At 36.3% G+C, this 10,470-nt stretch overlaps 2 protein-coding genes across 4 annotated transcripts; one reads left to right on the top strand and one right to left on the bottom strand.

Annotated features, from left to right (window-relative positions):
• Positions 1–341: 341 nt before the first annotated feature.
• On the bottom strand, positions 342–6,569 carry LOC141646935 (uncharacterized). 3 transcript variants are annotated; one of them, XM_074454939.1, is made up of 8 exons: positions 6,483–6,569; positions 6,005–6,133; positions 5,235–5,348; positions 4,827–5,105; positions 4,359–4,472; positions 4,088–4,160; positions 3,940–4,012; positions 342–654 (listed from the first exon to the last, which is right to left on the bottom strand). In XM_074454939.1, the coding sequence occupies exons 2-7, from the start codon at positions 6,071–6,073 to the stop codon at positions 3,975–3,977; spliced, it is 687 nt and encodes a 228-aa protein (XP_074311040.1). In that variant the 5' UTR covers positions 6,074–6,133; positions 6,483–6,569; the 3' UTR covers positions 342–654; positions 3,940–3,974. The 3 variants fall into 3 exon arrangements, with proteins under 3 accessions (XP_074311040.1, XP_074311041.1, XP_074311043.1); XM_074454940.1 differs by having other exon boundaries at positions 342–667; XM_074454942.1 differs by lacking the exon at positions 342–654 and adding an exon at positions 3,614–3,821.
• LOC141648581 (zinc finger protein 7-like) lies at positions 1,895–2,524 on the top strand. Its single transcript, XM_074457309.1, has one exon. The coding sequence runs from the start codon at positions 1,895–1,897 to the stop codon at positions 2,522–2,524; it is 630 nt and encodes a 209-aa protein (XP_074313410.1).
• Positions 6,570–10,470: the final 3,901 nt, after the last annotated feature.

The following is a 10,470-nucleotide window of genomic DNA, read 5'->3' on the forward strand; positions in this document are numbered from 1 at the left end:
GACCGTAATAAGACCTCTCACAAGTGAGAAGCACATGGGTGGTGGGACACCCCATGTGTTTTCCCACTCGCACCCTAAATGGGTTTTTTGTGAGAGAAAACGGTATCCGTCTGACTATTTCAGACGAATATGGCGGTCTGAAATAAGAATTTGTCAACTATGCTAAAACCATAATCTCAAGATTTTGACCAACTTGATACAACTAAAATTGTTAGTATCGTGTCACATGCATGTGTGTAGGGGGAGCATCTTTAGATCCAATTAGGATGATCGGTGTAGATTTCATTTCGCGTTGATCTAACGGTTCAATTTTCGTATGAAAAATAAAATAAAAAGAATATGAAATAGAGCGGATCCCAACTCCTATGGATCGTCTTCATTTCCTATATATTTACTGTCAAGATTCTTGTAAGAAATGATATACAAGTAACATTTTTAATATTGTCTTGAAGAGCAATATTAAAAGCAATACAATTAATAATCGAGTCCAAATTACACAAGTGCTCAACAAAAGAAGGGACAAAATCCTACATAAAATTCTCTTCATTTCTTCCGACGTCCTTTGCCGACATTTTTGCTAAGACGTTAGCAACGACATTAGTACCACGAGACTCAAAGATGATCTTCAAAGATTGCGAGTTCTTTAATAGTGCCCTGGAATAATACACTGTATTATGCACATTTATGATAAAGAAAGATGAACCTAAAAATGTAAATGAGACATGAATATCTAGTGATGGACTGGTGAGATTACACTGACTAATCTTCTGTGGCAATTTGTCTCTTTGTTTCTGCATTTGGTATTTACCTTTCTGACTCCTCTATTGTTCACTCACTCTCTTCCAACTCATCTTTGCTTCCTCATTAATGCCAAAATGTTATAAATACTCTTTATTTTCTCTTCATTTTCCTTAAATTGCTTGTCTGATAATCATTTAAATGCTAGAAATCAACAAAAGTGTCGGGCGATTTTAATGTTGACGAGATTTGAACCCAGATTATAAGTACCATCTCTCATAACTTTACCAAATAAGCTAGTTGACAATAGAAACCAATAAATGTGAAGAGTCAAAATTGTGAAGTATTGACCATTATTTTTAAACAATTTGATGAGAATTCACCAGAAATGACTTGACAAAATATGACTGAACGTTATTGGATGATGCAAATCTGAATGATCTAAACCAAATAGACCGACTCGACATCCAAGCTAATTGATCCGTTTGACATATCTACTTTCAAATATCACATTATAGAAACTTATGCAAGATTAGTGCAATGTAAAGTTAGCAAAACCTTAGAATAGTTTCATAAAGTCAGTTAGTGAAAGTCCATACCTTTCTTATTCGACATTTAAGTTTCATTATCGATCTATATACTCCAATAATGTAAATTTGAAAACCTATTACCCCTAACTTTGAATTATTACTTTCATCCAAGTTACCATCCACAACATCCAAAACTTTGAATTATTGATTTAAATTGAAAATGTTTTTCATGAGTTCATGGTCCCATCCACATCAAATGTTGATCCTCCCTTATCTTCACCATAAAGTAGTCTCAAAGACAATGAAAGAACACAACTTCCTACTTTCCACTCTCTTTAATTCCTCTTTCTATTTGATTGCCTCACTATAACAACACAATTCAAAAAGCACCTTTCTTTTTCCTACCATCTCCAATCCCTAAATTTCCACACCTATACTCTTTGATGTACTACCACCCTAAAAATAGCACATCTCAAAATTTCCCAACAACATCAATAATTTCCCTTCTTTGGATACATTCCTTTGTTTAGCCTTTAAAAGCGGACTATATCCGCAATAAGAAATAAGACGATTTTACAATAACCCAGGTCGATCACTATTAATTGATATCGACCGTAGTAATAATTATGGCACAAATAGATGCAATCACAAAAATTGAGGAAGGGTACACAAATGAGGAAACAAGTAATGTACTTCCTCTAGATTTAAACCTAAGTTATGACCCAAAAAAGGAATCATCAAATGAGGGTGTACAAATAGTACCACCTAACAACACCAAGGTATTCTCATGCAACTATTGCAGAAGAAAATTCTATAGCTCACAGGCACTTGGAGGTCACCAAAATGCACATAAAAGGGAAAGAAGTATAGCCAAGCGGGCGATGCGTATCGGTCTGTTAGCTACTGACAGTCACAAACATGTCAGCTTAGCATCCCTCCCACTCTATGGCACCTCGCCTTACGTGGCGGAATCTAGGCCCTCCATTTCTATCCAAGCTCATAATGGGTCCATGATGATGCTGCATCAGCAACCACATCAGCAGACACATCAGCAGCATGGTGGGACAGTAGGGAAGTTTGAAGGGCAAAATGGGTATTTCATAGGGGGTGTTCCTGTGTTCAGTACGGTGCCGTTTTGGCCAGGGAGTTTTAGGCAGGTGGGTGATGATGATTGTGATGAAGTTGAGTGCACAACTAATACTCCAACTAATCATATTAATCAGTTTGAAAAACCTGATCTTACACTTAAGCTGTGATGATTAATTAAACATTTTGTATTCATTTTTCTATTATTATACTCCATCCGTCTCATTCATTTGTTTATCTTTGATTGGGACGGAAAAAGGTAACAAATGACTGGGACGGAGGGAGTATTTATTTCATTTGGTAGGGGTAGGGATGGGGGTAAGGGATTGTTTATGATTTTTCATCAGTTTTATTTTTTGTATTGTATTGTATTTTTTTAACCTTTGTATTGGTTATTTTTTCTAATTAAAAATGGTATGGTGGAATTTTGTATAGGATAAGCAGGGAAATCGTGTGTGTGTGTGCGCGCGCGTGTCTAAGTGTTACGGATTTTTCTTGTTTTCGAGTGCTATATTTTGTTTAAGTGGAGTACTTGATAAGTGTCATTCTAACAGTGTGGATAATGCAAAGCAGAGGAGGATACAGTCATACAGTAGCTGTTGATGAAAAACAAACAGAAAATCACAATGTTTTTTTTTTTTTTTGACAGAAAATCACAGTGTCTTAATGTAGGCAAAGTACTAGGAAAATTAGGAACTACAAATAGATAAATATACTGCAAAAATAATATTACTTTTATCTCGGATTAAGAAAGTGATGGAGAATACAATTATACAGTTGGGTGACTCGGCTCAAATATAGGCGACATTTAATACCTTCAATGTAAAAAAGGGTCTGGAAAATACTTAAGACTTTCACGAGCCTTAGCCCGGTTCTTTTGGACTCAAAGTCCCTCGTTTTAAAGTCAGTTTAACTCCTTTTAAGTTGAGTTCAATTCGGTTCAGCTTTTATAAGTTCAACCTTCAATTCAGAAAAGTTTAGTTCAATTCATACTCATATATTTCTACAAGTTCGGCAGAGAGCCTTAATACTCTTATTAACACAATAACACATACAAGAAATGCTGACTATGTCTCTCTTCCCGACTCTTCTTGGTGTCGCCAGACAAGGCTATTATTGTATTTGTGTGCTTTTTTGGACCGCATTTATCAAGTGATAATGCCGTTGAAAGGGGAGGTAAACCAATCATAGGAAGGAGAAAAAAATGAGAGGATAGAGGATGTATGTCATAGTTGAATGATCATTTTCCGACAAGGTAATTTGATCAACTTATTGTTTAAGATGCATTTCATTCCACGGTTATTCTGTTACAAACTTGTCTTAAAAACCCTGTCAGAAACCTAGTTTGTAATCCTCAAATTATTTGGTTTCGGGTTTTAGGTTGCGGTTTTTCCTCTCTAAGTGATGTGTTAAGGAGTGAGATGCCCAATTTAAAACCATTGGCCAAATCAGTAGCTTTCTTGATTTCTACAAAAGATGAGCAAACGAGAAAACTGGTAATAAAATGACCCTGGAAAAAATGGATCCTCAATTCCTCTCAAGAAAAACTGTTAGAAAAAGAAGATAAATACAAGAAGGTACTAACATAGTAAAATAAGAAAGGTTCAGCTCGTTTGCAGATTAGCCAATCATGGTGCGCTTTCGGCCTCGCTGTCTCACTGCAATTTTCAATATAAGAGATGAACACACTGAAGATAATGTCAGATAATTAAAAAATAAAAGGTGTGTACTACCTTGAGCTAGCTTGTTCAGAGTTGAGCACCATTGCTTTGAGGACTTCCTGTACGCAGCAAGCACCCTTTCCATCTGCACGAGGCCGAAATGAGTGATTCAAGTTAGGTACATGTCTAGTCATTTTGGGTATATCACGAATGTTTGATCATTCAATGAAAAGCATAAGAGCACCATGAAAATCTTGGTATTTCATTGTTGATCACAAATAGTGCGAGAAGAAAATGAAAACCAAAATGAAAAATGAAAAACGTAGAGATTTGGAAGACATACCACATTTCCACATGAAGAATGCATGGAAATCAAGGCACGTTCAAGCACATACAGGTCCACAGCTTTGTCTTCAGGTAGTGTCGAGGTGAAGCTCAAACCAAAGTCAATGAGTACCTGATGTAATCGAAAAATAAGAATATGTACTAAAAATTGTGCAAATTCTCTTAAGGTTGATCAATTAAATGGGATAAAGCAAAATGAATCATTAGACTAACTATGATTCTTTTTAGTGTGGAGTAAGTTACCAATCCTTTATAGTTCTCGACTTGATTTTCATAATGTGTCATGTGGAAAATGGAAACAACCTTTACGTGTTGCAAGGGTAAGGAGGGCACATTCAATCCACCCTTACCCTGCCATTTGCGGGAGCTCTTGAGTCACTAGGGTAATGTTGTTGTAAGCTCCCCAAAGAATAAAGTAATTTCACGCTTTTGTGCTCTAAACTTGCGTCATTAAAAAGAGGCTTACCAGTTGATTGGTATCCTTCTTTATCAACATGTTGGATGTCGTCAAGTCTCCATGTATAAGGCCACCATCATGCAGTTTTGCGATTTTGTCTCCTATCTGTGTTGCAATATCTTGCAAGCTTTCTTCAGCGATTCCAGTGGCACCAAACTCAAGTAATACTTCCTTGACCATCGGACCTTCGATGAATTCAAATGTCAGTGTATGAAGCACATGATCCACTGAGAATAAAACTGGCGTTGGGACGCCTAGTTTTCTGGCTTTCGTCATACATCTAGCTTCCTGACCAGAATGAAAATCAAAATAACTCAGAAAAAAAAAAAAAAAAAAAAATAGGAAGATTTAACCATAAAAGGATAAATAATATGTTCCGACACAAAGATTCCTGACTCCTCCAGAAAACCAACTTACAGCATTCAAGCATTTAAGTGTAAGCTTCAAGTCCAGAGATGGGTGCCTGTACTTCTTCGAAAAACGCTCCTTTATAATACATCTCCTTCCAACAAAAGCTGATTCGAAAACTCTCTGATAAAGAAAGGGATGAAGGTTATCATAGAGGTAAATAAGTCAGCTGATGACACGTACAATTTAGAACTATATGAAGTTGCTCCATAGAACATTGCCCAACGGGGTTCGATGCACACAACCTGACCTCTGTGTTAACTTGTGTCGAGGATTCCATATTTCCATTACAGAACTGCTACTTCACAATATACAGAAGTGCAGCCACTGAACCATTTTGCTTTTTGTCAACTGAATGAGCCAGTGCCCTTATAATGAAAAATACGTCCTCAGTCTCAACTAATTCTTTACGTTTTATTAAAATACTCTTCCTGAATGAATAAAAACTTAAAGAAGCAGATGAGACAGTGGGCAAAAGCAGGACGATACAATATAAACCTAAACGAGGGCAAACGCAGGACGATACAATATAAATAGAAGATTCAGGTTTAACCTCAAAGCCTCCTAAGGAGGAATTGCGAGGTCCTGGGTTCGATTCCCTAGATGAACACTTTCCTGGGGACCTGACGCCCGGAGAGGGAATAATCCCCGCGGGAAAGAACTCACATGGTACAGGCGCCTAGCAGGGTGGGGTCCTGTATCCGGGGAGGATCCAACCTCCCCGTCATCAAAAAAAAAAAAAAAAAAAAAAAAGAAGATTCAGGTAATACGCATCATACAGCTTCAGCGCCTTGCTTTAGTAGAACGAGACCCAGACCCGTCTCTTTTCCATCAGCCTCTACCTCCATTCCTTAGGACAGCTGGACAGTACAGTTACAGTTACCGACAGAAAAACAGTATTTCCTGAACTGCATCATCAAGCATACATCCATCAGTTATTCAGTCAAATTTTAATGGGGCTACATACGCATAGTAGTGGGTGGCGGTCACTAACTAATAATACATTTATCGCAAAGACTTTTGAGAGACGGTCTCTAACCAAGTTATTGACATACCATGTATTCCGTATCGCTTTATAAACTACGGAGTACTAGATTTGCAGCTACAGCATTGTTGAAAACGGGAAACAAGGTAAAAGCAAAACATTTCATCCAATTAAGCAATTGCAATTCATTAATCAGAAACAATAAATAAAGATTATTAATAATTTACATGATTAATTTGGGGTTTTTCCATGTTCTGATTTCCAATTCATACCTGAAATTAGGGTTAGGCTGAACAAGGTGGTGAGCAGCGTCGTAAGTGTTTGTCTCCGGAGCGTGGTTGATAAGTCTCGAGTCAACACGAGTTTTAAAATATTAGGCTCTGTTTGGCACGACACTTCAGGTAGGTTATTTGACCAAAGTAGCTTATTTGACCAAAATTCAGCTACCTGATTTTTTTTGCAAGTGTTTGGCAAGTAGCTTATTTGGTCAAATAAGTCGACCGAAATGAAATGCTATCTCTAAAGATTTGAGAAATCAGTGACTGAAATGACTTATTTTCCATTTTGTACCCTTTATTCTATAATATTAAATAATTTTCATATCCTTTTACGTCATTTTACCAAAATCATTACCTTTTCAATTTAGTTTGCCAAACACATTTTTATATAATCGATTCTTATCGCCTCCTAATTTTCAAATTTACCTTATCGATTCCTTTTCGAGTTTGATTAGCTTTTCGGTTTTATTACCTTTTCAGTTTCAAATTTACCTTTTCGAGTAGTTTTTGCCAAACAGAGTCTTAGACTACTAGTTTTTGAGCCCGACGATTTTCAAATTGCATTATAAGTAATATCAAATAAGTTATAAACAATTATGACATAATTACATAAGTAGATCGATCAAAAGTTTACATTGCCTGACCGACCCGTTTTATCAAGGTCTGAACCCGTACAACTTAATCCGCAACCCATAGCTCGAAACAGCTCAAGGTCGCAATGATTTAATAATATAGAGTGGACCGTCACAATCTTGTATCACCTCGAAGATAAATTTATGTGAAAATACAACAACTTACATGTTTATTGTTTCTTAGTTACATTGTACTTTCTTGACCATATCACATTTATGTGAAGGAATTCGAAAACTTTACATCAAAATTCATAATTTTTACAACAAATCTAAATTTCTTCTTAATAAAAAGCTTAATACATAGACTCGAATACAACTGCTTATTTACAGAAAATATTAAATTAAGTAGGGGAAAGAAAAGTGTTTACCGAAATACTCTTACTCCCTCCATTCAATACTTATCACCCTATTTTTCTATTATATGCGAGAGATATTATACTCCCTCCATACCACACCATGGTAACTAGAGGTGGACATTGGGCTGGGCTGGGCCGGGCTGGTGCGGGCCAAGGGCGGGCTGGGCTGGGGTAGAGCACCCCGGCACCCAAGACTAATACGTAACAAGCTATCGGCCGGCCGGGTCAATTTGGTTTTGTCGGGCCGGCACTGACTATAGGGGGCGGGCTGGCGGGTGGCCATTTACATTTTTTTTTTTTTTTTTTTTAAAAGTTAAAACCGGTCATTTGAAAAAACCAACAACACGGCACGCCCGTAGGGTCGATCGGGCTAGGCACACGATCTTTGTCGTCGGTCGCTAAAGTCGGCGCCGTGTGTGCGATCTTTGGCCGGCCGTCTTACGGCGGCCCGCTATGTTGTCCACCTCTAATGGTAACATTGACTTTTTTTCACACTTGTCGAGACACGTTTTGTAACGTGAATATCTTTAGTTACACATTATTAAAAATTATAAAAATTTGATATTCTTATAGCATTCATGACGATAAATCAAACAAGATCTCACATGACTATATTTTGTCTTATAGATTAAGAATAATATCGAAGATTCCCTACGATCATGAATAGTGCCAAGATTCTCAATGTCACCATTGGTGTGGTATGGAGGGAGTATTGAAATGGGGTGATAAATGTTGAATGGAGGAAGTATTTGCTTATCAATAATTTACCATTTATAACGTCCATCCGACCCCGCCCTACCACAACCCTTATCGATCCACATTGTACTGTCATCAATAATAAAGGGTTATTTCATAGGAATATGGACTCAAACAAAACATTAGTTTAACCTGTACTTAACGGGGGTGATTTTAATTCTGACGAATCTCCCTTACTATTAAGAGAATCAAAACTCTCTTAATTTTCCCTCTAAAAGGCATCTACCTAAATAAGGAAACACAAAATCTCATTATAGACGGCATATATCCGTCTATAACTAAAGACGGGACAAATACAATACCACATTCCTAATAGGACAAGCAACAAGTGGGATGGTGGGGAAAAATGTCACTACTTTCAAGCTATTTGACCCGTCTTTGACTATAGACGGATATATCCGTCTATAGCAAGACTAGCTAATAAGGAAATCACCCTTACTATTCATCAAAACTGTCTTTGTACTTTTAAAATCGTCCCTGTTTTGTTTTTCTTTCCAAGTTTTCCCCTAACATTTTTTTACTTTATTTTGTTAAAATTATTAATTTAATTCGTAGGACGATCTTTTAAATACATCATTTTTCAATAGAAATTGCTTGATCATGACCCGTGTTTTTAAAATAACTAATTTAATTCATACGACGATCCAAAAAATACATACTTTTCTCCAAGGCTCTCACTTGACGATAATTAATAAGACGAATATAAATAATCACAAATAGCGATTTAAAGGTTGGTTTTCTACTTAAAAGTGTGCAAAACAAAAATTATAATTTGGTTTAATATATTTTTTTTTTACTATATTTACCGTCAAAGTTTATAAAAGTTGACTTTTAAAATGTAAATGTAAACTTTAGATTGAATTGAAGAGAATTTATGTTTTTATATATGAAAATATTAGATATTTTTTTGGGGACATGCTAAATCCCGCATATTTTTCCGACTTATTTCAAGTTTAATAGGTCTTATGAGAGACCGCCTTCCACTAATTTAGTGAGATACATAATAGGGGAAAAAAATTCAATGGATCTCTCACCCAATTACGTGAGAGGTCTCTCAACAACACTATTAAGAGACCGTCTCTCCGGAGTTTTTGTGTTTCAAGGTTACCCATCTTGTTTCTCACCTCCAACAAGAGAAAAACAAATCAAAACAAACAAACAAAATAAGAAAATTCCAAAAGTGGACCACCAGGCACCCCATGAAAACTGACCGGCGACGAAGAGAGTGCAAACATTTTTTCAATTTATTGGTCACAAATTGTTTGTCAATGAAAACGCACGTTAGTGGCACTTGTATGATGTGCAAACATGGGGCATCCCTCTTTGATCCGTCGATGTGTAGATGTGGGGCAATGGGGGATCATGAATTCATGATGTGCAAATGGTTTAGTCAATAGAAGAAGAAAGGAATTGATTAAGTTTTGACAAGGATTTGATAGAACAACGAAATTATTTGTATATGTGCGAATTAAGATTTTTTTTTTTTTTGATTAAAGATGGGTAGAAACCCGAGACCTACAGCGAGTAGGGTCTCAAAACAAACAAACAACAAGACCTAAGAGAACAAATACAACAAAGGCAAACACCGGAGATACACATAGTAAAAAATCACGAAGACTGCATTGTACCATCCATTGCCCCTTCCATGCTCTGGTAACAACCCAATTACGTATCCATTCCTAATGCACGACCAATTGGGTGATTTATATTCGCATCAATTCTCATCACCCCACTAGAATCTCATTGTCGGTAGAGTGTGCAATATCCGTCCTCTGCTCAAATCAAAAGTTCAAATAAGCTGGTCCTCTGCGAATTAAGATTTATAATTATTGAATTATTAACGAATTGATTAAGTTTAAAAGGAAAGGGGGGAAAACTTTTTTTTAATTTGTTTTTAAGATGAAGAATAAAATTGGAATAATAGAGCAAAGTTAGCGTTATTTAGTAAAACAATGCGTAGCATTTAGCCACTACAACTTTTTGTTGCAGGTAGTTATTCTTTGATTTAATTTTACATAAATTATAGTACTAGTACGGTCTCAATTCTCAAACCGTGAGACGGTCCATTTTTGTAAAAAAAAATTGTTCATTTATTTCTAATAAATGGGTTATCTTTACCTAATAGAACCATTTCACAGTTTGAGACCGTCTTAGACAATAACTACTGTTAATTTATTTGGATTAATACACGCCGTAATCAAGTGATTTGATAATTAGTAGGCAAGTAGCTTGGTCCCT

The sequence above is a fragment of the Silene latifolia genome, chromosome 3 (genome assembly GCF_048544455.1).
Source record: "Silene latifolia isolate original U9 population chromosome 3, ASM4854445v1, whole genome shotgun sequence".
Lineage (NCBI taxonomy): Eukaryota > Viridiplantae > Streptophyta > Magnoliopsida > Caryophyllales > Caryophyllaceae > Silene > Silene latifolia.

Coding starts and splice junctions, on each gene's coding strand:
- LOC141646935 (XM_074454939.1), bottom strand. CDS start 6,073: ATGGAGGTAGAGGCTGATGGAAAAGAGACGGGTCTGGGTCTCGTTCTA. Junction 5,106..5,234: donor CACTTAAATGCTTGAATGCT/GTAAGTTGGTTT, acceptor CATTCTGGTCAG/GAAGCTAGATGTATGACGAA. Junction 4,013..4,087: donor TCTGAACAAGCTAGCTCAAG/GTAGTACACACC, acceptor TGAAAATTGCAG/TGAGACAGCGAGGCCGAAAG.
- LOC141648581 (XM_074457309.1), top strand. CDS start 1,895: ATGGCACAAATAGATGCAATCACAAAAATTGAGGAAGGGTACACAAAT.